The following is a 25,383-nucleotide window of genomic DNA, read 5'->3' as shown; positions in this document are numbered from 1 at the left end:
GCTGCTGAATGGTACCAGCAATGAAGCCGCCTTTAGATCGAACGTCTTCCAGATCCGTGGCCACTCCGGATATGATCGGCACATTCAGACCCGCCCTTCACAGTAACCTCATACACGGTTCGAATCCGGTTCTCGCGAAGTTGCTGAGCTGCCGCTCTTGCATAATGCCGGGTCGTAGAAGAACCGCTGCGATGTAAGCCATGCAATGGGCTACCTGCCAGCATGGAATCCCTATTCCTTTCAATGCAACCCGGCCAGATCTGCCGTTCGGAAAGCCTATCATACTTAGCATGCAGAGAGCCTATGAAGACAGAACCTCTGCTCTGCCGTTTGCCAAGCGGCGATGTAGCGGACGATGTGCCTGCAGGGCTCTCCGACTCCGGTCAGTCGAATGGGCTTCTGAATCGCGGTTCTGAACAGAGTTTGGCAACTCGAGGAGGATGGAAATTCGACAGCGGCTGCGAATGGCGAACACGATGGAGCTGAACAGCTTGTTGATTGTTTACGTCCATAATTCAGGCCGGAGTAAGGCGACACAACACATCGGTCGTGATCGTCAGCGGACCATCAGATCGATGTCTCGGAAACGCGTGTATCTGATTTACCACAGCTGGTCTGGCCTCGATCGACTGTGTTCCGGGTACTGGCAGGAGTGCGGTTTTTCCGGATGGCTTGGAAAGCGTGGAAGAAGACCTGTCGAAGATCATACGCGCAGAACTTCTGTGCAGTCGCAGCGGCATACAGCTCCACAAAGCATCGAACTCAGCGTGTCTCGGCGGAGCTGTCGCATTCTTAGGAGTCATGCTCCGTGGATGAGAGGAGATCCCGATGGCCGAGGCAAACTCAATGCAAATGAACCGGTCGCCCTCGTGAAGGTGGCAGCGTGAGAGATGGAAAGGAGCTCGCTTGTTGCAGAAGTTGAAGGATTGAGGTGCTCCTCAATTCTTCATGCCTCAGGCATCTCAGATGCAGGTCCGCTTTACCTTGTGGTCAACTTGTCTCCAGAGACACCTTCATGCTCACGTTGACCTCTCTTTGTTAATGGTCATTAAATTTGGCCGTGAAGCTCTAGTCGTACTTCGCTATGTATGTGTCCAGCGCAGGTTCGTGCAATCTCATCGGGTCGAGCATCAGCCGAAAAAGTGATGCCCTGTGCCCTCTCGATAAGTACGCTCGATCTGCGTCTGACCAGTACTTCTGTACGCCCTCTCCCGCAGCCCCACCAGCCCACGTCAGCGTTCAAAGAAGATCTGTAAAGACCATCTTGAATCGCTGAGCCATCGTATAGTTCTTCCTCTGCTGATTCTCAATGATACTCGACTTGCGCTGGCTGTCAGGTACATTGGGTCCAGATATCTCCTTTTGGCGCTCCCTCAATCCCTCGTAGACGTCGATCTTAGAGATGCGCACCCACATCGGACGCTGTTCCGGAACCTTGATCAACACAAAGATCTTGTAGCAAATGTAGAAGAAGAAGATCGTCGGAATGGCCAAGATCTGCTGAAAGAAGGGCTTGACAGCGAATGAGAAAGGCTCGCCTGTGATCGGTGAGACGCCAACGTAGATCGAGGCGATCAAGCAGACGATGTTCAACAGCAAGCCAAGGTAGGATCCCCAAACGCCCATTGATGCCTTGTACGGCAGCTCATCGATGGATCGTCCGGCTGCTTTCCAGGCCATACGGAAACGGATGTGAGCCAGACAGATGCTTCCCCAGACGAAGAAATAGGCGATTGCGCTCAACGCCAACAGCCATCCGAAGAGGACTCCGCCGGAACTCGAGGATTCGTTGACGAATGCCAACATGGCGAAGGCGAGTTGAAGGAGAATAGTCGGAATGGGACGGCCTTTCTTATCGACGTAGGCAAGAATCTTTGGCAACATTCCACGCGCTGCCAGGGCCTGAAGAGTTCGGGTCGATCCGTACGTGCATGAGTTGGCGACTGAGATGACCGAGAGAGTGATGACCACGTTCATGACCGAAGGGAGGCCCTTGACGCCAGCATTGAGGAAGGCAACGACGAAGATGGAGTCCTTGGTGTTGCTGTTGCCGGCGTTAAGCAGCCTCTCGTCATCAGCTCGCACCAGCGTGCCGACCAGGAGTAGAGATAGGAGGTAGAAGACGACGATTCGGAAGACTGTTTGGCGAATAGCCCGTGGCAGCTGCTTTTCTGGGTTCTTGGTCTCTGCAGCAGTCAGACCCACAAGCTCAGTACCAGCGAAAGAGAAGGCCGCCGTAACAAATACGGAACAGAATCCGTGAAATCCGTTGCGGAAAGCAAGTCCGTTCTGCCAGTATTCGAAGCCGATGTATCCTCGAGGATCGGTGGGAACACCTCCAGCGTTGTTAATGATGGCAAAAATGCAGAAGCCGATGATTGTGATGACCTTGATCATGCTGAGAACGACCTATCGACAAATAGTCAGCGGACGATGCCTTCGATGGACGAATGCCTGCATTGCAGCATCTTTGCGTGCGTCAATCTGCGTACCTCAGTCCAGCCATATGCCCGCACTCCGAATGCCTGAATGACAAACATAGCCGTGAGGAATACCGCAATCCAAACACCGATATTGATGTCCGGCCTCCAGAAATCAATGGTGAGACCAGCGGCTGTGAGTTCGAAACTGTTGTGATTGTGTCAATACGAATGGCATCGCCTCACGTTCGGTTCGATGCGCTTACGGTAGAACAGTCAACCAAGAAATGGCGTAAATGACGCCCATAGCGAATCCCCAGCTGGGCTATTAGTCGGCACCAAAGTCAGCACGCTGGCAATAGCCAACATATGTCTTTTTGGAGCCCAAACTCACGTCGATGAAGCGTATTACGTACGCTGTGAATGCGCCTTTGAAAAAAAACACCGTGGTTAAGAGACAGCAGTTGAGTTTTCTTCAGATAGTCGCTCACCATTCTGGGGATAAAGTGTCGCCAGTTCACCAAGAGCCTGCATAACGCAGCTATGTCGTCTCGATCAGCTTGCATTCCAACTTGCGGCTCGTTCAAAGTACTCACACTATCATCACGGAAATGATGATGAATCCGATGAGAACGGAAGCTGGACCTCCTTGGGCGAAAGCTCCACCAGCACCAACGAACAAACCAGCTCCGATTGCACCACCGATGGCAATCATACTGGTATGGAAGCCGTTCAGTCCCCGGTGCAAGTTTTGAACGTCTCCTTCCACGATATCTGCGTTATCGCCCTGCAGCGAGAACTGCCGCCCACGAGCATGGTCTTTGAAGTTGGCATTCTTCTCGTCGTAACCGTCACTTTCCACTTGCATCGACATGTTGGATAGAGCTCTCTGCACGTCGCCGAGTGCGACAAGAAACGGCCAAGAAGCACACGATAAGGTCAATCGCGCGTACAAGAAAAGCAGCGCATTGGCAAGAGCTTATAATGTACACGCGACGACCTACGCGACCTTGTCGAACGGTGCCAATCAAAGATAAGAGCGCACTAAGGTTCCGTAAGCTTTGTGTGGCGTTTTCGCCCCTCACATGGGCCTCTTCCAGACGCAGTGCTAAGCGGCACCAGTGCTTGGACTAGGCGAGATAAGGGCAATAATCGCACGAGGTGACCACGCGGCTGAAAGTGTTCGGACGTATTTCTCAACTGAGAAAGGCTGCCACTCAGTTGCGCAAGTCTTGCGATGTGTGGGATGCCCGAGGGTTGCAAACACGATCCTTCGTCCGGGGACACAACCAGCCGCGACCGAGGCAGGATGAAATCAGCCTGTTAGCTTCCGCCGCCGGCCTATCAGCACGCTCGTTATCATCGCTGCGGTTTCCTTGACGTGAATACTGGACCCGAGATAGTCTAGCAATCTAGATCAGCAGGTGTACGAAGTGGGCTGGTCCAATGATTGGACATTCGTGACACATAAGTACGGCCTCGCCTCGCTTCCTTCGACCGATCCCACCACGAAGTACCTTATGGAGTGCCTCCAAATGTCGCACTCGTCCACATTCTTCCCTGTTCCTGCGATTTCTATACTATTTCCACTACAGCCACGGAGCGTTGCGAGTATTGTTGCGTGAAGCAACAGCAGTTGCGGTCGGGTTTGTTGCCATACCGTAGTGACCGCTCCGCCAGAAGCCTTCTTGCTCCATTGCCTCTAGAAAGTCGTCCTGGTCTAAAGTGTCTGGAGTAATTACGTCCGCTACAGGAGCAATGTTAGCTACTGCGCAGTACTCTTCGTGCCGGTGCCGCAACCATCTGTTGTACAGGTCACGCAGCTTGAATTTCTTCACACGCTTGTTGTGCCAGCTAAGCCAGGTGTTCAGTGGTCGGTGAGGAAAGACAGACGTCGCGCTGCCGTCGACCACTTGGTGTTCTACGACAGGCATCAAGTAGATGCGGTCGGCGATGTTCGTACCATTACGGGCGTCCCGGCGCACGATGTTGAGGAAGAACGGCAACCATCCTTCGATAGGGACACTTAGGCCTGCGATACCTTGTGTAACGTAGATGATCTCGACTGGAGGGTTGATGTTGTTTGGATCCGTAATGTGATCAATCAGACCAACGTGTGCAATCAGGCTTGCGTCAAAGAGGTTGCCGATATCCCTCGGAACGTCCCTCGTGCCATGCCTAGCAATAGAGATGGTGAACAGTCGCCGTGCAAGGTTGGCTGCAGCTCCTCCTGGACGCTCGCCCTCGTCAGTGTCGTTGTGGAAAGGGGAATTGTGAAGTTGGTCGAGGGTGGTCAGCGTCAAGAGAAGATTTGCCATGTTCTGGTCGATAACATCTTGGCCGGCGTGGCTGGATATGCGAGCGCAGCCGATCATAAGGTAGTGCTTGCCTGGTGGCTCTGGTCCTGGCTTTTGCTGTTTCGTAAGCTCCATATACCCTTGCTCATTCTCCATCGGACGTTGCCATGGCTTCAAGTTTGCTTCGGTGGCCTCAGAAGCCTTGAAGAAGAATGGTCCGGGATCAATGTACACAGCGTTGTTCCAGCCGCACTGTCGGCCGTCGTTCTTGCATCGCTCGCATGGCGCGCCTGGCTTGCCCGAGCAATCCTCATGCTCCTGCTGTCGGCAGGGATCGCAACATTGCCGAAACTTCGCACGATGCTTGTTGAGTTCGCTCCGCTTGTTCGCAATTTCCCTCAGCAGAGCCGCCTCCTTCGTCTCAATAGCTGCATGTCTCTCATTCTCCCGGCGGAAGCGCCTCGTGTTCAGAATCATACCAGTATCGGCAAATTCCAATCCCCACTCGATAGCTGCGTCGATCCGACCCCCGATAGTGAATGATTCGAAGTGGCTATATTGATCGCGCGAGAGAGCTGTGTTATGGTGCACCCAGATATCTGGAGCATCTGCAGCTCCAGGACGTACGATACGTGCATGTGCCGGGACATGCTCTCGAGTTCCGTCATGTAGTATGCGAGTATGGGCAGCGACGACTACGCCCAGGCCGAAGTCGTCGGCCGCACCGCCGAGCTGAGCTGCATGAGCAAGGTGAGCCATAGCTGCGACTTGTTCGATGTCGACGTTGTTCATAGCCATCCGCCTGAAGTATTGGTCCTGGCGGTTGTTCTCGTCCGAGGCATAGACACTGACACGCTCGCGAACGTACGCATCGTACTCGTCTGTTGGAATACCGACCATGTCCGCCGTCGGCATATTGTGCGGATCGTAGTTGCGGAAGAGAAGCAGCATTAGCTCGTGCATCATCTGTTCTGAAGTCATGCCTGTATAGATGCCCAAAGCTCGCAGTCTAGCAATGCGCGATTCTGCATAGGCTCGTGCACCGCACAACAGTCCTGCACCGCTCGTATCGCTTGGGAGGAGGTTATGCGAAGCTGTGTCCTGAAGACTATCGATTGCTTCTCGAGCACCATACAGACCGCGGTTGTGCGTATGGTGAGTGACTTGTTCGACAATGGCGGTCGCTTCTGCGCTGTCCTGCAAGCCAGACAAAGACGTGGTGAGGTCCGCCAAGTATGTGCGCGCCATCACAGCAAGGTCCTCCTGTGCTATCGGTTGGCTAGGGACTGAGGCTCGTTCTGGGTCGATCAAAAAATCCCTCAAGTTTTCCAGCGTTGCAGGCGGGGGATTAGTTTGTCGAAAGAAGCCACTCTCTCGGGCGAGAGGCAGCGTTTGGTAGTAAGACATTCCCATGAATCTCGAGGCGCCTTCGGGATCTGGATGTGGCAAGATGCCATCAAGGGCATCTGCGATCTGCAAAAAACGTATGAGTTCATCCTTCGTGTCATTTTGCCTGCGGACTATGCCACGTTGCGTCGTTAGCTGCCTGAGTGGAGTTTGCTCCAATGGCCAATAGTTGTGCTGCGTGATGGGCGGTCCAGCTTTGTCATGACGAGGATCGTACGACGGGTTGATCTCCCAGTAGTTGCTGACGGCTAGATCTCGCATTTCAGCGTGCGTGGTAATCTGCATGTCGCGTATGCTTGCGTTCGACGGGCGGATTGATGGTCGGTCCTCGCGGTCGATATAGGCGTCATGGCGCCTGCCACAAGTCTCACAAAGGCGATCCTCCCGGTCGTCCATCATCTCAAAAGTTCCGCAGCGTATGCACGCCTCCTCCTTTCGCCGTTGCCTACTGGACTTCCATGAGTCCGTAACCTCCTTGTCCGACCCCTCCGCCGCCTGAATGGCGTATCGCCGCCAGCGTGTGTAACACGCGGAACATAATCGTTCGCCCTTGGGACCTTTCCTCACAGGTAGAGTCAGTTTCCCGGTGCAGACTTCGCACACTGCGGTCTTGATCTCTGGTTCAGCATCAGAATCTACTTCCGATTGCTCTTCATCCCCTCTTTGGTAAATCGCTTTCCTCCCTGAAAACTTCCACGAGTCTCCGACCGGCACAGCAGACTGGTCTGCCTTCTTCTTCGCCAACCAGTAGCGTTTATAGCATAGCGCACACAGCAGTTCCTTGTCGGGTCCTTTCACCATCTTATCGTTGACCATGATGTCCTGCCTGCAGATCTTACATTCTCCTTTCTTGACGGGCAACTTGAAGTCTTTGACAGGTGCTTTCACTTTCGCAGGTGCTTTCACTTTCGCAGGTGCTTTCACTTTCGTGACTCCGGTCTCAGCCTTCCTCTCCATTGCTTCACCCGACGTCTGTGCTTTGTTGGCAGCGAGGAGAGCTTTTCTAGCACACGAGAGACAGTACTTTTCGCCACTGGGTCCGTTCCCACGCTCCTCCCCGATCAAGCAGGTCTTGCATGCTTCGCAGTGGGTTGTCAACGAATACTTTCGCTTGCGCTTTTTCGGGATGATCGTTGGGCGCTGCTGAAGCTCAGCCTTCTTGCGTAACGTGTCGATGATTTGTCCCACGGTAGGCAGTGCCTTCTGCACATTGGAAGCGCCGATCCCACCTGGTAAGGGCAGATCTGCGATCGCGATTTCGCCTTCGTTGTCACAGGTGATCTTACGACAAGTCCAACATGTTAGACCGAAGGTAGCGTTACCTTTGACATGGCGAAAATGTGCGAGCGCCTTCGTTTCGTTGCATTTCGAGCATTTTCGGGTGCCAGCAGTGTATTCGTCGTCGGAACCAGATTGATCGGGCAGGTCGGGACGATCAGGAGGTTGTTGTTGATCTGGCGGTAGGCGGCGATGCTCAGGGTCGTCATCTCCTCCGGCACCAGAAGCTCCGAACATAGTAGCCATAGCTGATCGACGGGGTCGTCTTGATTATCCTGAACCGCTTGGTGTTTGGCTTGAGGAGGAGTAAAGAGGCAGAACAGCAGAAATTTCACGCATGACTCTAAACTGCAGCGTTTGCCTGGAGTCGTCATGCCCACGCGGACTGTCAACAAGGCCTCAAAACAACCACACATATGCAAAGAGTAAGAACACCGCAAAAAAAGATGCTGCGCTGATCTTGCTGAATCTGAGGGATGAGTGCTCAAAGGTGCTCAGAGTGAAGAAGAAGCATGGAATGGGAGAGAAATCTCACGAGTGAAAGGTCGGGCTGAGTGGAAGCCAATTGCCGCGATATTGTCAGGGCCGCCCACACCAACGTTGTCGTGCGTCCTAGATCGAACGACGCTCTCTTGATCGTGGGCATCAAGCCGAGATCCTGCATTCCATTCCATCTGCCCTCCCTCCAGCGAAGTCTTGTTTCGTCGCGAGCATCGGGTGATCGATGCCGGTTGGACGCTCTTCTGAAAGTGCATCTGCCGGCCTGACAACGGGTTCCTTCGCAGCAGCGGCTGAATAAAAGCGCACTGTTCCATCGCAGAACATAGCCATGACTTGGTTTCGACTGCCATGAGACTGAGTGATGTTGTTGTCAGGAAGTAGTAATGAAAAGGTAATAAGACAATGAGTAAAGACGAGGTGAGGTCGGTCGTCAAGGGCACTCCTTCCCGCTGTTTGGGTGTTTACATCTCTTGGCACTCGTGACGTGAACCTGGGAAGCGACCTCACGACCTCCAACGACCTCCAACGTTTGCACAACACCAGACTTCATCTCGCTCGCTCCGCCGGTTCGACAACCCCATCTCCTCGCGTCTCTTCACTCGCTACCAACACACTCGTTCTCACCCGTACCACGGTTCCGACCAACTGCAAGTCACCCACAGGTACTGCTCTCCTACGTGCCGCAATCACTTTCATCTTCACCCAGCTGACCAAGTGGAATGCAGACCAACAACTGAGTCGACTGGTACCGACGACCAATATTTCTCTCCATTACCATGACCTCCTTCATCAACACAATGTTCGTGCACAGCTCTCCTCCTCAACCCTACTCCACTCCACCCCGTCCCCTGCCCGCCCTGCACTCCGACATTCTCGCGCACTCCGAATCCCACCACGCAATGGATCCCGTCAGTCCGCAATCCATCTTTCACTCGCCACTCCAACGCCATATCCAACACGTCTTCGATTCGGACAATTACAGCCTCAATCACAGCAGCAAGAAGTCACCCAAGACCAACAACTCTCCACGCGACAACATCCCCTTTCCCGTCCGCCATGAATATCGTCATCACGAGACACATCGCGACAAGAAAGCAATGGGATATGGATTCGTGGAAGTCGCAACAACAAGAACTGATCTCTTCTCCCGCAGCAACAGCAATGCTCGCACGCAACGCTCCGCTTTCCAACCCGCGAAACGTACCAAGGGAACCAGTGGCTGGCAATTGAAGCAATTCGCCGAAGCGACGCTCGGAAGCGGCAGTTTACGCAAAGTCGTTCAGCTGCCGGAGGGTGAAGACAGAGATGAGTGGTTGGCCGTCAATGGTAGGATATCTGCATCTGCTACAAACCGCCCGAATTTGCTAACAGTGGTACTCCTGCCCAGTCGTCGACTTCTACAACCAAATCAACCTCCTCTACGGCGCCATCACCGAATTCTGCTCCCCCACAACCTGTCCCGAAATGAAAGCCACCGACGAATTCGAATACCTCTGGCACGACCCTCCCTCGTTCCCCAAACCCACCCGCCTCCCCGCACCCACCTACATCTCGCACCTCCTCTCCTGGACCTCCGCCCACCTCTCCAACTCGACCCTCTTCCCCACCCACCCAGGTGTACCCTTCCCTTCAAACTTCTCCGCCACGATTCGCACGATTTTCAAGAGATTGTATCGGGTGTACGCGCACATTTACTGTCATCACTATGGCGTGGTGAGAGGACTGGGATTGGAGCCGCATTTGAATACTGGGTTCAAGCATTATGTGTTGTTTGTAGAGGAGTTTGGGTTGAGTGATGGGAAGGGGGATAAGAAGGGGGAGTGGTATGGGCCACTAGGGGAGTTGGTGGAGAGCATGTTGCGGAGTGATTAGACGGGGATTGGTTGAGGTTGAGAGACAGGAAGAGGGAGAAGCGACAGAGAAGATGGACAGGTCTACGGCGTTGAGGAAGGATACATGGAATACCAGTGTAACAACACGGCGACATTGAGATGTTTTGATACAGGCGTTTTGATCTGGAGTTTTGTTTGCGGGAGACCACTGGCGATCACGAGCCACAGGGAGTGGTTCCAAGCGGACAGGGCCATGAGCAGGCAACGCGAATGCAAGTTGTATTCAAGCACGAAGCTTCGAGTCTGAAGTCAATTCCAATTTGCAACTTTGTGTAGACTCCTTGAGGTCAACGCCTAACTTGTGCGAAGATGTTGTGGAGACTGGGCGTTTCAAGAGGCTCCTGTGCTTCTCTTCAGGAACTCGTGTATCATGCGGCGTTTTCGTCGCCGGTGTGATGATGCTCCATAATGTGACCGGAAACCCCCCGTCTTCGTTGAATCGAAATGTCAGGGATGTCCGTCTGCCACCCTTCGTGAACAAATCAATTCGTCGCTCCATTACTGTCTTCCATGCGATACGTCCTGAAGAAGAACTTCCTCCGAGTCGAACTTTTCGTCCTCTGCCCTCCCTTTTGCTCATAGCTGCGGAAGCCAACCATTCCGCTCTCAGATGCTCCATCCGACATCACATGCTTCAACCATGGCCCTCAATTCTCATCACATTACATCCTCCCCCAAACCCCTCGCTCACTTCTTCAAAATCCCACTCCTCTCCAACGCCTCCACCAACTCCTCCCTCCCCCCCAACGCCGCCAACGCCTCTCGATACCTCATCCACCTCCTCTCCCTCTTCCACCCCTCCGGCCACTCTTCCCTCTCCACCCTCACCCCCACCTCAAAGAAAAAGTACCTCGCCCTCGGAGCCTCCCCTCCCGCCTTTTTATCTTTCCGCAACTCCGTGGATGAACGGGTTTCTTCGATCGTGCCGAGGTCTCGTGTTATACTGCATTCGATCCCGGCTTCTTCCCAGGCTTCACGTAGAGCGGCGTGGGAGGGGGTGGGTTCGTCGGATTCCCAGCCGCCTTTGGGGAGGACCCAGTGTCGTTTTTTTAGAGGAGAGGAGGAGGAGGAGGACTTGGAGGAGGATTGGATCAGGAGGACGTGGGTTTTTGTGGGGGAGAGGGGGACGACGCCTGCTACTAGGCGTTCGCCGGTGGGGGCGTATCTGTGACGAGGAGTTAGGATGAGTGGGTGGGACGGAGATGGGGAAGGAGGGTTTGTTCCTTACCGTTGCTTATCACGGCCGACGCGGGCTTCCATTGAGCGGCCGCCGTTGGAGGAGGAGGAGGAAGATCCATTAGAGGCTTGGGTGTGCAAGCTCTGGCCGTTCTGTTGTTGTGCCATGATGGGCTTTGTAGGAAACGAGTGTACAAGGTCGGTGTAGGTGTATATCGATGTCGTCGCCGAGTTTCGATTTCGGCGGTGTCGCGTGTCCGAACGGCGCTCGTTGCGGTGAAGAGATGCCTTTGGACGGTCAATCGCGGAACTCGTGGAATGATCACTCCGATTTTCCGTCGCGAGGAAGAGCACTGTTCACGCTTTCTTCAAGCAATCGATTCTGCTTGCTCGGGTGCGAGCGTGAACGACAAGCCGTGTCGACTCCGGATGATCTGTCGTCTCCACGAAAGAGTGATCGCTCAAGCCCGCTTGCGCCGGGGCGACGGTTGGGAGCGAGTACGCTGGCGGCGACACGGAGGAGGAAGCGGTGTGGAGGACATCATGAAAGGAGGGAGGGAGGAGGAGGAAGAAGTGGGATGGGAGTGTTGGGAGGGGGGAGTGGGTGGGAGGGAAAGAAATACGGGACCAGCGCTAGAGAAGGGAAGGACCAGGCACGCGAGGCCGAGCCAAATTGAATTGGGGGCCGCGGGAGTGGAATTTGGGGATGTGCCGGGGGGAGGGATTGATGAATTTGATGGAGATATTGATTGACCGGCATTGATTTGTGGTTAGCCACGGGGCCCCCGTCGTTTCCAATTGATTAACAGTCAGTTCCGGGATCGGCCGGCATGAGCTGTAGGTTCTATATTCTATTGGATTCAATCAATCTTGCTCCGACTTCTGCTCCCTCTCGACTGATCATACCACACTGCTCTGCTGGATCGAAGATCCTCCACACTTCCCTACAGATCGATCGCTGTCCATCCCATGCCAGTCCAAGATCCCCACGCAAAGATGGCAGCCTCTTCCAGCGCGACGACTTCCCTTTTGACGCCCATAGGTAAGCCCGTCCGACCGTCCAATTGCAAGCCTGAATCCGACCGCGTGCTCGCTATTCCTGGCCATCGAGCTAGGCGGGTTTGACTTCACCTTGTCGATGTACACGATGGTCATCTACATACAGCATACCTTACACCGGTCTGTATGAGTTCTGCAGAGAGTACGACAAGCTAAGTATTCGACTTCAATTGTAGGATATCAAAGCGGCGACTGCGGATACTGCAAAGGAGACGAAACAAGTCAGCGCACTCCCGATTCTCGTGCGTTTTCTGTTCCATGACATGCTTCGCTCGACTGCTCAAGTCGTATTTCCTCTTTCGAACCATCACATGCCACCCTCTTTCTACTCTTGCCCCCTCTCACTGCCTGAGATCAAGCTTCATTGCCCATGTACACGAAACATGTCGGCATTTTAAGACGATATTGTGTCAACTGCTTTAATTCGCACATGGCCCTCCTAACCGTGCACGCACAGGCGCTTCATACTATGTCCGCTCCACAAGGCTCACGCCCGAGCACTATCAGGAGCTCATGGATCGTGGGTGGAGACGGTCAGGAAGCCTGCTGTACCTGCCGGACGCCTCCCGATCATGTTGTCCGCACTACACAATTCGGTATCATCTTCAGGACAAGATATCGCCTTTGGAATCAATCCACAAGCTGACTGTATCCTAGACTTCCAGCAGCGCAATTCACACCATCTCGAGACCAGCGCCAAACCCTCTACCGCTGGAACAAATTCGTCCTCGGCGAAGACTACATCAAGCAAGAAAAGCTCAAATTCCCTCGAACAAAAGTGTCAGCATTACACCCTCTCTTCACATCCATTACACCTAACAATATTCCCAGACAAAAGAACAGACAAAAGAAAGCCGCGGAAACCTTCTCCCTCCTCCCCACCCTGCACGCCTCCGAACTCTCCTCCCTCCACAAATCCCTCACCCCCGCCCACGAATTCACCCTAACCCTCGAACCCTCCACCTTCACCGAAGAAAAATACCTCCTCTACGCCCACTACCAATCGCAAATCCACCACGACCCACCCTCTGAAATCTCCCGCTCCGGATTCCGTCGTTTCCTCTGCGACTCCCCTCTCGTATCCTCTCCCGGCCCTCCCGATGGATCTTCCCACGCACTGGGTTCCTACCACCATCTCTACCGCCTCGACGGCCGACTCATCGCTATGGCTGTTCTGGATCTCTTGCCGAGGGGTGTGTCGGCGGTGTACTTCATCTATCACACTGACTTTGAGAAGTTCAGTCTGGGCAAGGTAAGTGCGATGAGAGAGGCGGGACTGGCGTTGGAGGACGGGTATGAGAATTATTATATGGGGTATTATATTCACGAGTGCAAGAAGATGCGGTATAAAGCCGACTTTGCACCTCAGTATGTGCTAAATTTCGACACTTTCGAATGGACGAAGTTGGATGATGGGGTCAAGGCGTTGATGGAGAAGAGGAATTTTGCGGGGAGGTCGCGGGAGAAGAGGAGGCTTCGGGCGCGGCGGAGTGATGCTCCTGAAGGTACAGATGGACACGACCACGGAGACGACGACAACGATGACGACGAGCCAGATTCGTACCATACGCCACTCCTCGCCACCCAGTCGAACCTCTCCCTCCTTTCGCTTGGCATGCCCGGCGTCATGTCCCTCAGTCAAGTGAAAGAGGAAGTCGACTTGGACGCGATGAGGGTGAAAGTGGGTGTAGGAGGAGGGCAGATCGTCAGAGTCGACAGACTTGTTGCTTGGGAGGGGGACGGAGGTGAGGACGAGCGTGAAGAAGATAGGTTGCTGAGAAAGGACTCATTGAAGGGAGTCTTTGCGGAGTTCGCGGCTGCTGTTGGACCGAAAATGGCGAGGGAGATGGTGGTGAACTTTTCGTGAGAATCGTTTGCTCCCTGCTTGGAGAGCGGAAGAGAAAGTCCTCCGTAGCAACGCACGGGGTGATCGGAACATCTCGCACAACAGGAGAAAAATGACAAGTTTTTCAAGCGACATCGTGGATTTCGACACCACGCATCGACGTCAGACCAACACACAATATCTCGCACTTTCCTCTCGCCCGATCGCGCAATATGGGCAATCCCATCCCCTCCGAAGCGGACTGCATCACAACCACCAGAACCAACCAGGAAGTCTCCGCCAAAGTCCTCGAGCTACACTTAGCCAACGAACAAGATGAAGCGGCATTTTCAGCCTCGTCAACCACAGAGCTCGTCGGCCGGAACACCGCGCTTCTGTGCCGCCGAATCGTCGACGAGTGCCTCGAAGTCAATATCGCGGCGGATGATGCCAAGGTGAAGGAGCTAGTGCGGTGGTTGCTCGAAGGAGAAAGCATTGCGCAGGACACGTCCACGCCCGCGAGGAAAGTGATGTTGCCTCCTTGCATTGAATATCAGCATACAAGCGGCATTGTCTTCACAAACGCTGGTTCTGAGCCGATCGACATCACGGCTGCGTTGAAGGCGATGGATGAGGAGTGTGGTATCGGACGCTGGGATGTGCTGAAGAATGTTGGTTCTGGGTCTGTGGATGTTGGGGATTTTGTGGCGGCTTTGGATGGACTGTATTTGGTCTCTGGTGCTTCGCGGCGGATGGTTGTGGTGTATTGATGACCGGGTAGGCGATGGTGGGTTCTTCTTCGGGAGAGGCGTTGAGCGGGCGTAATAGCGAGCGTTGGGCGCTGCCTGATGGACAATCGATAGACATTAGACGATGCGAGCGTTCTTTGCCTGGCTGCTGTACGAGGAGCATAGGAGTAGATCCAGCTGCTTCGGTATCAGCTGATCGTCGCGGGGGGTTGTCGAATCGAATTTTCAGGCAAGAAGATAGATCAACGGTAGCCAGGTCTTCCGAAAACGTCCGTCTCGGGTCAAAGCATTGTGTGACGCAGATACGGAACGATTGCATCGTTGAATGTCGTTCACCTGCATGGACGCCCTAAGGCAGCAACATACTGACTAAGCGAGCTTTCAACCTGGATGCTGCCTGCGAATACATCCATCACCTCGCTTCCTGCTGCCGACAGCAGCACAAGCACAACACGACCACCGGCTAGACACGATGACCAGAGGAGGAGATCTGTTCAGGCTCCGCAACGATGGCGGCCTAAGCCGCATGAGGACAATGGACAAAGCGGTTAGCCGCGACCCCCGGATCCTCAGATGACTCTCATGAACAACAACAACAACAAGCATGAAAACGGCATGTGTCTTCTAGGCGAGCGTTACGGCTGTTCATATACTCCTTCCCCGGCTTCACGCTTCCGCCCGTTCGCTTCCGACCACGTTGTGGCTTGCCCAATCCAAGCGATCTACAAGCGAAGCCTCTACCAAGGTAGCCCTACGGGAGATTCAAGCCCCTCACGCTCCTGTATTTAGTGGCGAGACATTGCTCGATTGTTATCGAAAACGCTCTTACCGAAAACGCTCTTACCGAAAACGCTCCAAGCGATGCCTATACCAAGGTAGCGCTAGGGAGAGGACTCTTACTGCTGTTTTGGGCGGCGAGACATTCTCGTACGAGCGGGATAAAATAAACACCCGCACAGTATGCTCGCATCTCCTGAGCATCGATCTGTGTTCTCAAGGACGTGCTTGGCAGCCTCAGACCTTCCGGTGGAGCCCCAAAGCCACGAGGCGCCTTGCCTTTAACCAAGAATACCACGGAAGACTATCTTGGCGATGCGGGCTCCTACTTCAGACGATGTTGCATTCAAATAGGGTATCCATTCTCCAATGTCAAGATTCAGCCTTGCGCGAACCAACCGTCGCTGCCATGCGCGCGGTTCGCAACTGGCGGTAATATCGGGGACGTTCGAGACATACCGTAGGGCGTCCCACGGTTTTGCGGAGCCATCTCATTTCGATTTCTTGAGGTCTCCCAACTAGTTCTCGCAGATGCTAAAGGTACAAAGGATGAGAATCATGCAGACCTTCTCTACTCGCGGCGATCCAACTCTCAATCGCACGAACTTGCTTTTGTCTCCATCATTCGCTCGACATCCCAGTCGAAGTCATTCCTTACAACATGGGAGGCGCCATCTCCTTCGAGTCCAACAACGTGGCAGGCGCGGTGTCATTGGGACCCCCTTTTCTCGATGGGATGCCAGTGGAGACCCAGCCCGCCACGTTCCTCACTTCGTACGGATTCGATCCTGGCAATACGAATTTCTTTGGCATACTCGCTACAGTCTCAGTGGTTGAAAATCCTGGTATGGTCAACTGCTACTGCTGGAACTAGCTGTACTCACGCCGGCCAGGTTTTATCGGTGCACTACCTGCCTCCGTCACGCCTTTGGTCACTTTTCCGATCGGCGAGCCGATAACAACCATCGACGACGATGGCTCTACGACTACAGCCACACCGACAAGTGTCGTCACGTGCACAGAGTTCAACGATGGTCTACTCCCAAGTTCAGGCGAGGGAGCAGCGACAGATCAATTGACGTGCCAAATTCCTAACACGGCTATCGCCCCCGGCATTGTGACTTTGGGCTTCTTGGGGCCTTCTCAGGACTTTCGAGATTACTATACCCCGCAGTATGTGTTCAGTGTTGCCTCGTCGACTCTTGTCACCAGCATCGAGACTTCTACGAGCACGTCATTCGTTGCTGCTTCGATTGTGGCCTCCACAACTGTTACGGACACGAGCTACTTGGCCACGGTTCGTGAGACGCCTACTACAACTCTTACAGGCGCTTTGTCGACGTCTTACGTGAGTTGTTCGACAAGCACTTCTCCCTCCTCCTCGGCCAGCGGTACTGCTTCTATAACCACCGATACTGCTTCTACATCCTCCAGTACTGCTTCCACAACCATCGGCACTGCCTCTACAACTACCGACACGACTTCCGCGACTACCGGCACAGCTGCCACAAGTACCGGCACGACTTCCGTGACTACTAGCACTGCCTCCACGAATACCAACACTGCTTCCACGAATACCGAAGCTACTTCCACAACCACCCGCACTGCTTCCACAACTACTGCTGGAGCCTTCGAGGCCACTCAAGCAGTCTTTATTCTCGAAGCGTACGGCGTTCCGCGTATCCCCGACGGCTCAGACGGTGCCATTCAGACCGGCGACACCTTCCGATTCGCTGCAAGCAACACCGGCACACTTCTTGCCCTCCTCGAGAATGGCCATGTCGTCGACAGCAGCGGTCGCGCTGCCAGCGTGCCCACTAGCCGCGGCCTTCGAAAAAGACAAGAGTCCACCAATGGATCAAGAATCTTCTTTGCAGCCGCCGACGACGACTCCTTCGAGGCCTGTGACTGCGACATCTCTTCCAACGACCAGCTGAGCTGCACCTGCGACTCTCTTTCCGGCTTGATCATTGGCACGTCCGGTGACTTGCTCGGCGTCCTCGCCATTGGCAGACTCGACGGCTTTAAGGAGTGCGCTCCAGTGGCCGTGGTGGATCCCCAGTCCTCTACATCGGGCTCGGTCCCTACATATCCGGCAGGTGGTTCCATTCCTGATTGCCCGACAGGTGGCTCGATTCCGGCGTATGCGAATGGTGGTTCGATCCCAGCCTATGCAGCCGATGGTTCAACTTCTACGTATGCTGCAGATGGATCGGTCCCTACGTATGCGGCGGATGGATCGATCTCTACTTATGGGAAAGATGCTGCCGGCAACTTCAAGCCCACACCTACAACCCTTGTCACCAAAGTCGTCAAAACGGTGACGGTGGTAGACTGCGACTCAGAGGGCGAACCGACGCCAGCACTGCATCGCCGTCAAACGACTACCCTTGACGCCGGATTCAGCGGCCCAGACTTCACTTTCAGCGAGGGCAACAACGTGGCGACAGTCACAAGAACTGAGACTAGTATGACCACCGTGTCTACACTCATAGTCAGTGGAACTGCGAGCACCGTGACCGAGGTGGTGACCAGCGGGATTGATACGACGACTGTGACGAGCGCGGAGACGACGACCACGCTGAGCACGACGGCGACGCAGGACGATAGGACGGTCTCTACTGTTACTGGCTGTGCGCCGACCGTCACTGTCAGGTAGACTTGCATGCGGATTTTTCCTTGCGGGGCTCGGTTAAGAGTCGGGAGAGAGAGAGGTGTCCGAGGACAGGAACGATGGGCCTTTGCGAGCGTTCATGGCTTGGAATTTCCGTTCATTTTCGTTTTCAGGAGTTGGTGATTTCGTGGGTGCCTGAGGCAGGATAAGGATATGCTTAGTCATGACCTCGGTTCCTCCAAACCTAGGTTCCTCCAAACTTGGAAGTACTTCTTTTCTCCTTCCTTCTGACCCAGGATGAACAACCAGCAATCACGTCTTGGGCCATGCATTCCAGATTGGGCCTCACTTCATGGGCGCCGCCTGACACTGTCCTGGATTCCGTTGAGTCGACCGCTTCAATATCAGCTGATGCCATCCAGCTTGCGTTCGCATCGCAATCTCAGCCAGACGCCTCGTATTCCATGGTTGGCTACCACGCGAGCAAGCGCGCCACGAGTTTGTCGGAAGCGGAGAAGCGGAGGAGTAAGTTCCGGCTAGTGACCACACCTGCCTCCTTTGGGGTGTCGCTCAGCTGAGCTTCGCAAGCTTGTCTCTTGAAAGGCTGAGTCCTGTCTCACCAAGCAGTACGGCCACGTTCGCGCCCATAGAGGCGCCCGCCCTTACGGTGCCTTGCGGCTTACAGTCCTTTCTGGCAAGATCGTATCGACTCGCTACCAACCGTCAGCAGCGTACCACAACAGATCGAGGAACCACCTCTCCTCATCAGCTGCTCCAAACCTCCTTTTCGTGATGTTTACTTCCGAGTCTGAGCGATGCGCTATCTCTAACGCTGCTGCCAACGCGGTATCAAGGCTGCCATCGGGAACAAGCCGTTAGAATGTTCAGCAAGTTATAGATCAGATGCATCTTGCGACCCCAATGCTCAAAGGAAAAGTTCTGCCAGCATTCATGACCGGACTGGCCTCCGTCGGCGCACTGCGACAGAGTACGGAACTCGCAGCACCTTGTCCCAGGTCGAATTCAATTCAGCCGCCTTGTTGCTTGAAAATAATTGAGCTACCTACCAAGCTACACTGACGAGGAGGTCAGCCCTAGGATCGCGCAATATGCTTCATGGCGTCTGGGAGTGGCGTTCCTCGGGGCCGTGAAGCCACTCATTTCTGTTAGAACGGCTTCGCGCTTCCGAGGATTGAGATGAAAGCAAGACAAAATACGGAACTCAAGGAGGCTCCATACCGTGGCGGTACCCCTTTGCTCTCTTGTTCAACCTGATTTTTATCCTCATCACGAACGCTTTACTTCTTTCACTCGTTTCAGCACCTCACTCATTCCTTTCCAACATGGGTCTCGCGGCATCGTCAGTTTCGTTCGAGTCCATGGACGTCGGAGGCGCCGTGCTCCTGCAAGACGGCGTCGTACCTGTGTTCCTCACCTCGTACGGATTCAGTCCGGCCAACATGCTTTCCTTTGGCGTGATCGCCGCCCTCTCGTACTTTTCACCAGCCTTCCTTCTTCTTCGGCGTCACAGACAGTACGACGCAGTTTCTCCTTGCAACGAGAGCTCAGACCTGTAATGACACATCTCCCAGCGGACTATATTGACGTTCAGCCCGTGCTCACTTTTCCCGTCATTGACGCGGGAGGTGCTGCGAGTACAAGTGTGGTTACGTGTGCTCCGTTCAACAACGGTATGCTGCCACCACCGGAATCATCCGGAGTGGACCCCGTGGTCTATCCTACAGCAACCAACCAACTCACCTGCTCGATCCCGAACACGTCTATCGCCCCGGGTGTCGTTACCATAGCCTTCGAAAAGTCGGATGGAATTTTCTTTACGGATGCCTCGTATGGCTTCCTTGTCGCCGATTCCACAATCCTCGCCGACACCGTGACCGCTACGAACACTGTGTTTGTCCCTGGCTCGACCGTGGGCTCGACGACCGTGACGTCCACGAGATACATCTTCACCGACGAAGCAACGAGCACCAGCACCACAACTCTCTCTGATGCCTCATCGACGACATACATCAGCTGCTCTACCAGCACCTCTGCCACGAACACCGGCACAGCGACCGCAGATCCCAACTCAACCTCCGCCACGGACTCCTCAAGCATCACTTCTGCCACGGATCTCTCGAGCACCACCTCCGCCACGGACTCCTCGAATACCTCCTCCAGCGCTACCGATGATTCCTCAAGCACCACCATCTCCGGCACACCTACCGCTCCAACCTACCCAACCGACTCCAACCCCTTCTCCTCCTCAACAAGCTGCACCAACCCCCAAACCCCGTCCCCAACCCCCCAAAAAAACATCAAAACAGTCTTCATAACCGACTGCGCCAAAGCAGCAAAGACGTCAGCAGCAGCAGCAGCACTCTCCGCCCGCCAAACCACCGCAACCGATGCTCTCGCTTCCAACTTCGGCGCTCCGGACTTCACCTTCAGCAACGGCGACAACACCGCTACCATTACCGTGACTTCGACCGCGATTGACACGCGATCCACGGTTGTGACGAGCGGGACGGATACGTCTGTTGTCACGGAGTCGGATCCGACGACCACGAGGACTGTGACGGCGACGGTGGATGAGAGGACTGTTGAGACGGTTGTGGGGTGTGAGGGGAGTGAGACTGCGAGGTAGTGTTGGGGTGTGGGGGTTGGGGGTTTGGGGTGGTATACCATTTGATTCACGGTTGGGAAAAGGGTGGCGTCTAGGGGTTTTCAATCGAGTTGCTATCTTTGGAGAAGAAGAGAAAGATACCCCATCACGCTGCCGCCGTCCGGCATTCCGCACCTACAGAGCTGCGTAACACAGCACTGTTATTGCAACATAACAAGCCCCTCTCGTCAAACCCGCCCGTCCGTCCTCTGTAAGCCCGCATCAAACCTCAAAAGCGCCAATGCATGTAGCAGCACGCACCGTGTTCGATTTTTGTCCTGCATGAATCATCAGTCCTTTACAAGCCGTTATTCCAACACGAGCCGTCAGATCGAGCATTTGCTCAAAGCTCCGCGCTAAAGTTGAAATCTATTCATGGCCTGACGCTGAAGTGGCTTAGGCCATGCCATGTCATCTGCAAGGTAAGGAGGTGAAAGGTGAAGGAAGCTCGAGCGTATTGTGAAGAGAGTAGCGCGGTGATCGTAGTTCATATACATGCATGCATTCATTCATTCATCATCTCAGCGTATCATTAAAATGCATCATGTCCTTCGTTCCCACGTTTCGCATCCGAATCGTCCCAATCCAACCCCTTTTCCATGTCTCCATCCAATATTCTAATCTCTCTCCCAAACTGCTTACCCAGACCTTGTTCCTTACTCCCACTTCCCCTTCCACTCCCTCGAAATTCGTTCCAACTCCCTCTCCGCCCGTTCCTCCACCTCCCTCCCCACCTCTCCCCCTCCAGCCTCACTCTCCGCCCTCTTCCACCTCCTCACAACCTCCCTATACTTCTCCTGCAACCACAATTCCGCCTCCTTCCTCTCCCTCACCTTCCGTTTCAAGTACCTCCCTCCATCTCCATCCTCCACACTCCTCGCAAAGCACCTCCGCATGCGGTGGGAGTACAATTGGCATGAAGATCCCGGTCCTTCATTGTACACCGGTCCTAAACAGCGGTTGAATTTTCGGACGAAAGAGTTGGATGTAGAAGGCTGGGCGAGGGCGGACTTGATGACCGGCTCGACGACTTCTTCGAAACAGTCTTCGCAGATGGTTAGGGAGGGGATGTCTGGGTGTGTATGCCAGAGAGCGCCGAGCAGCATATTATCGCGGGTGCATTCTCGTAAACGAGTGCGGCGTTCGACGAGGTCGATCAAGGGCATGGAGTCGGCGCCTTTGCGGGAGGAAAGGGCGGCTTCGTGAGTGTTGACGAGGGCGTCGAGGTAGGCGGAGAAGCGGGTGGATTCGACACGCATTGCGCAAAGGCGAGGCTCGTGGGATGCGCGGTTGGGAAGACGTACGAAGAGGCCTGCGAGGGTGGGGAGGAGACGTTCGATTTTGCGGACGTCGCCGTAGCAGATGTGGAAGTCGCGGACGAAGAGGCCATCGGGGTCGCGGAGGCCGTACCAGGATTGGGAGGTCGGCATGTTACCTGGACAAGGGTCGGAAGTGGCTTCGACTTCAGCGACGTCTTTGAGGAGGTTGAGATCTGCGCGCTGTTGCTGGAGGGTGAGAAGCCAGGCGAGACGGATCCATGGGGAGCCAAATGCGCACTGGACCTTGGTTGAGAGGTTGCGAGGGAGCGAGCGGCGAAAAAGAGGGCGGAAGAAAGTCCGCTCGAAGAGTGTGGAGATGCAATCTGGGCAGAAGTCGATGGTTGGTGAGTTTGTTATTGTGTACCAGTCATCGAGACCGGCAATGGGATCCGTGCGTGGACAAGGCGGGAGACCCTTTTTCATGAGGAGAGCGAGGTCCTTCTTAGCTTGAGAGGAGCTAGCAAAAGACTCACGCTTGGCTTCCGTTTGCCGCGGACGAGAGTCGGACGGGCGAGTTTCGACGGAAGGCATGGTGTTCATCGAATGACCTCGGACGAGTGACGGTCGATGAGGCATGGCAGACATGTACGAGTTTGATGAAGGACTGCTGGACAAAGAAGCGGACTTTGGCGAGCTCCTTGTAGGTCCGTATTGTGACGGCGGCGCCAAGGTATCTTTCGGCTTGGGATAGTAAGCGTGCTCCTGCTCCGTCGGCATTCCGATCGTTGAACCCATTAGACTACTGTCTTCTGGATATGGCAGACTGTTCGCTGGTCGCGGAGGACGCTCTGAAGAGTAACGTCGATTGCCATCGGCATTACCGACCTGCGGCACCGTTGCAGAAAGGCGAGAGCGAGGCTTGCTCTTTCGCAGAGCATTCGCCGCTAATAATGCACTCCAATCCAGATCGGTCTTGGGCAGATGTGGTGAGTTGGGAGAGTATTTGGAAGTGCGCGGCGACGGCGATGATGGACGCGAGCTTGACGCAGAGTGTGGCCTCGAGCCCAATACACTTCCGTCTGCTGAGTGATCGGAGCTCATCCTCGAAGAGCGTGCGGGAGACTGTCCCCTGTTCCTGCCAGAGCCTGTCGGCGAAAGACCTCTTGGAGAAGAGCAGCTGCCTTCGCGAGAGCGATTCTTCGAGATTGCGGTCCTTGGATCCAGAGAAGAGCCCATTGCCGTGTCATGGGCATCACTCAGCGATGTCGCAGCCATCAAAGGAGTCGGTCGTCGATTCTTCTCCACATTCAACCTCCCAGCTGTAGGCAACGTATTCTGGGTATCCGTATAGCGTCTCGCATCCAGATTCGCCCTTCGTATCGGCGGTGCATTCGCAGGAGGTGGCGCAAAGTCAAAAGCAGCTGTACTCGGACTTGCAGCCAAAGGAGATTCGGTGAATCTCTTTCCAGCCACGAAACGCGTCTTGGTCTCACTCTCCGCATCATCAATCGCGCTCTCATCCGGTACCCTACCAGATCCAAAGTAGTCCTTTCCTCTGCTGAAACGTCCAGAATCCCGTCGAGGCGACCCCGGCTGCGCACCACTCGGATATCTCGAACTCCTAGAACTGTTCAACGCCGGCGACGGCGGCGTCATACTCTCCGGCGACAAGAACCTCTCGCTAGTGATGCTCGACTCCTTCTTCAACAGCGTCGGCTTCGTGTACGCGTACGGCGAGGACGTCCTCCCAGCAACCTCCGGCACAGGCCTCGTATCCTTAATATCCAACCTCGACGGTCTCCGACTCGCCTTCCGCACTTTCTCATCATCACTCGTGGGCGGCGTGGGTATCCCATTACTGCTCGACTCCGACAGCACAAATCTCCGCTCGTACATGTTCGACAACTCCGTCTCCATGATCAAAGGTTCCTGGTCGACATCTCCTCTTGCAGGGACTTCATCTTTACTGGCTTCTCTCAACCGTCGCTGGGAGTCGGCCTCCTTGCGTAAGGCTGTGACTTCATCTTCTACGCAAGGCTGAGGCGGCCAAGACCTTCGCTTCCTGACCGGTGAACGTGGCGGCGGCGGGCGGGATGACCTTCTCGCGTTGGAGGAAGGCGGTGGTGGAGGATGGTGGTATCGAGGATCGTAGCGGTCTGTGAGGTGTCGTTCGGGAGGTGGACGGTTCAGGTTCCGAGACCGATCGTCGAAGTTGGGAGTGAGGTTGCGAGGGTCATACCCCGCTGTGCCCCGCGGTGGTTGATAAGGGTCTCGAGATGATGTTGATGAGGATGATGAAGAGGAAGGGTAGGAGTCGGTATGGCGTGAGGGTCGTGGTCGTGAGTCGTAGGATTCGTGATAGGGCGCCATCTAGCGTCGATGCATAGGGAGAAGAGAGAGACGGTAGGCCGTGAGGGAGAGTGAGTGAGTGTGTTGGTAGTAGTAGTAAGAAGGGTAAAAGGTGGTCGCGTGAGGTGTCTTCAAGAAGGAGAAGAATCAGAAGAGTGGAGACGTGATGCTGACTTCTCACATCATCCTCGAGCACTCCACATGTTCAACGCGCGGTCCCTTGGTCCCTTGAATGCATCTGCTTTGCAGCGTGAATACCGTAAGAGAAACGGGCTTGGGTGGGATTCGACGGAGAGACTAGCTGCTGCGGCCGGCGGGGCGCCCTGCGTGCAGACAGTCCGGAACACTCTGCACTGTTGCGTCAACTCGCGAGCGGATAGGGCGGCACCGATGATGGAGGAGCAACTAGAGCAAGTAGGTATTTGACGGACTCGGCGCAGCAGACCAATATGCTGACTACTTCCTAGGTCATTGTCGAGGGATAAATGTCTGGTGAAAGTGTGAAGGTGAGGCATCACACAGCGCACCTCAGCAAACATCGGGCATTGGTCACTCGCCCCGCAGTGTGCCTTGCGCTGGTTGTACACCCTTGCGGCAGTAGGTACAAAGTGACATGCAGGCCTCACCACTCTGCCAAAGCTGGCAATTGGACAGGCCTGCTCATTCACCGCCACTGTGACCTACATTGCCTACAGTCTTCATCTGACAACCCATCAAAACACATGAAAGTGTACGTCGATATGCCCGACCGACTCAACGGCAGCCATCATCGTCGACACAATCCTCGATGAGGTGTAAGCTATTCTGCCCAACACGAGTCGATCCACAAATAGCAAGGCGACACGCTACTCTGCTACTACTGCATCGTGTTCAGATGCTAGCTTGCAAATCGCCACATGGTCGGGACATCCAAACTCTCGGCTGCGTCCGGCAGCCCTCAAAGCTCCAGACGTAAGCCTCAAAGCTCCAGACGTAAGGTATATGCAACTGCTCATCATCCTCAAAGTCCCCTTCTCGATGTCGATTGAGTTGTCTGCTGTGAAGCGCTCAACATTCAACCACGACAGCACATACAGCATGAGAGCAAGAATGCTGTCACGAAGGTGTGCATCTCG

The 25,383-nt window shown here is 54.6% G+C and overlaps 8 protein-coding genes across 8 annotated transcripts; 4 read left to right on the top strand and 4 right to left on the bottom strand.

Annotated features, from left to right (window-relative positions):
• Positions 1-1,034: 1,034 nt before the first annotated feature.
• On the bottom strand, positions 1,035-3,346 carry MYCGRDRAFT_71853 (high-affinity amino acid transporter; the record flags this gene model as incomplete). The annotated part of the gene is made up of 6 exons (XM_003852049.1): positions 1,035-2,409; positions 2,493-2,628; positions 2,687-2,745; positions 2,815-2,849; positions 2,912-2,961; positions 3,017-3,346. The coding sequence occupies 6 exons, from the start codon at positions 3,292-3,294 to the stop codon at positions 1,240-1,242; spliced, it is 1,728 nt and encodes a 575-aa protein (XP_003852097.1).
• Positions 3,347-4,254: 908 nt separating this feature from the next.
• On the bottom strand, positions 4,255-7,648 carry MYCGRDRAFT_93067 (uncharacterized protein; the record flags this gene model as incomplete). Its single annotated transcript, XM_003852048.1, has 2 exons — positions 4,255-4,274; positions 4,384-7,648. 2 exons carry the CDS (start codon positions 7,646-7,648, stop codon positions 4,255-4,257), a joined length of 3,285 nt encoding a protein of 1,094 aa, XP_003852096.1.
• A 1,352-nt stretch (positions 7,649-9,000) lies between these two features.
• On the top strand, positions 9,001-9,775 carry MYCGRDRAFT_42543 (uncharacterized protein; the record flags this gene model as incomplete). The annotated part of the gene is made up of 2 exons (XM_003852668.1): positions 9,001-9,229; positions 9,291-9,775. The coding sequence occupies 2 exons, from the start codon at positions 9,001-9,003 to the stop codon at positions 9,773-9,775; spliced, it is 714 nt and encodes a 237-aa protein (XP_003852716.1).
• A 707-nt stretch (positions 9,776-10,482) lies between these two features.
• On the bottom strand, positions 10,483-11,139 carry MYCGRDRAFT_93065 (uncharacterized protein; the record flags this gene model as incomplete). Its single annotated transcript, XM_003852047.1, has 2 exons — positions 10,483-10,960; positions 11,024-11,139. 2 exons carry the CDS (start codon positions 11,137-11,139, stop codon positions 10,483-10,485), a joined length of 594 nt encoding a protein of 197 aa, XP_003852095.1.
• Positions 11,140-12,205: 1,066 nt separating this feature from the next.
• On the top strand, positions 12,206-13,897 carry MYCGRDRAFT_41592 (uncharacterized protein; the record flags this gene model as incomplete). Its single annotated transcript, XM_003852669.1, has 5 exons — positions 12,206-12,251; positions 12,488-12,626; positions 12,688-12,808; positions 12,869-13,374; positions 13,486-13,897. Coding segments are annotated over 5 exons (1,224 nt in total), but the record flags the coding sequence as incomplete, so codon positions are not given.
• A 2,145-nt stretch (positions 13,898-16,042) lies between these two features.
• MYCGRDRAFT_93063 (Ca2+-modulated nonselective cation channel polycystin) lies at positions 16,043-20,642 on the top strand (the record flags this gene model as incomplete). The annotated part of the gene is made up of 6 exons (XM_003852670.1): positions 16,043-16,226; positions 16,374-16,554; positions 16,710-16,772; positions 16,921-18,031; positions 18,418-18,520; positions 19,588-20,642. The coding sequence occupies 6 exons, from the start codon at positions 16,043-16,045 to the stop codon at positions 20,640-20,642; spliced, it is 2,697 nt and encodes an 898-aa protein (XP_003852718.1).
• Positions 20,643-21,316: 674 nt separating this feature from the next.
• On the bottom strand, positions 21,317-22,402 carry MYCGRDRAFT_41849 (uncharacterized protein; the record flags this gene model as incomplete). The annotated part of the gene is made up of 1 exon (XM_003852046.1): positions 21,317-22,402. One exon carries the CDS (start codon positions 22,400-22,402, stop codon positions 21,317-21,319), a length of 1,086 nt encoding a protein of 361 aa, XP_003852094.1.
• A 368-nt stretch (positions 22,403-22,770) lies between these two features.
• Positions 22,771-23,388, top strand: MYCGRDRAFT_80707 (uncharacterized protein; the record flags this gene model as incomplete). Its single annotated transcript, XM_003852671.1, has 1 exon — positions 22,771-23,388. The coding sequence occupies one exon, from the start codon at positions 22,870-22,872 to the stop codon at positions 23,242-23,244; it is 375 nt and encodes a 124-aa protein (XP_003852719.1).
• Between the last annotated feature and the right edge of the window lie 1,995 nt (positions 23,389-25,383).

Source organism: Zymoseptoria tritici, chromosome 5, assembly GCF_000219625.1.
Source record: "Zymoseptoria tritici IPO323 chromosome 5, whole genome shotgun sequence".
Lineage (NCBI taxonomy): Eukaryota > Fungi > Ascomycota > Dothideomycetes > Mycosphaerellales > Mycosphaerellaceae > Zymoseptoria > Zymoseptoria tritici.
The sequence above is the reverse complement of the archived record's forward strand: the minus strand, read 5'-3'. Positions and strand labels throughout refer to the sequence as shown.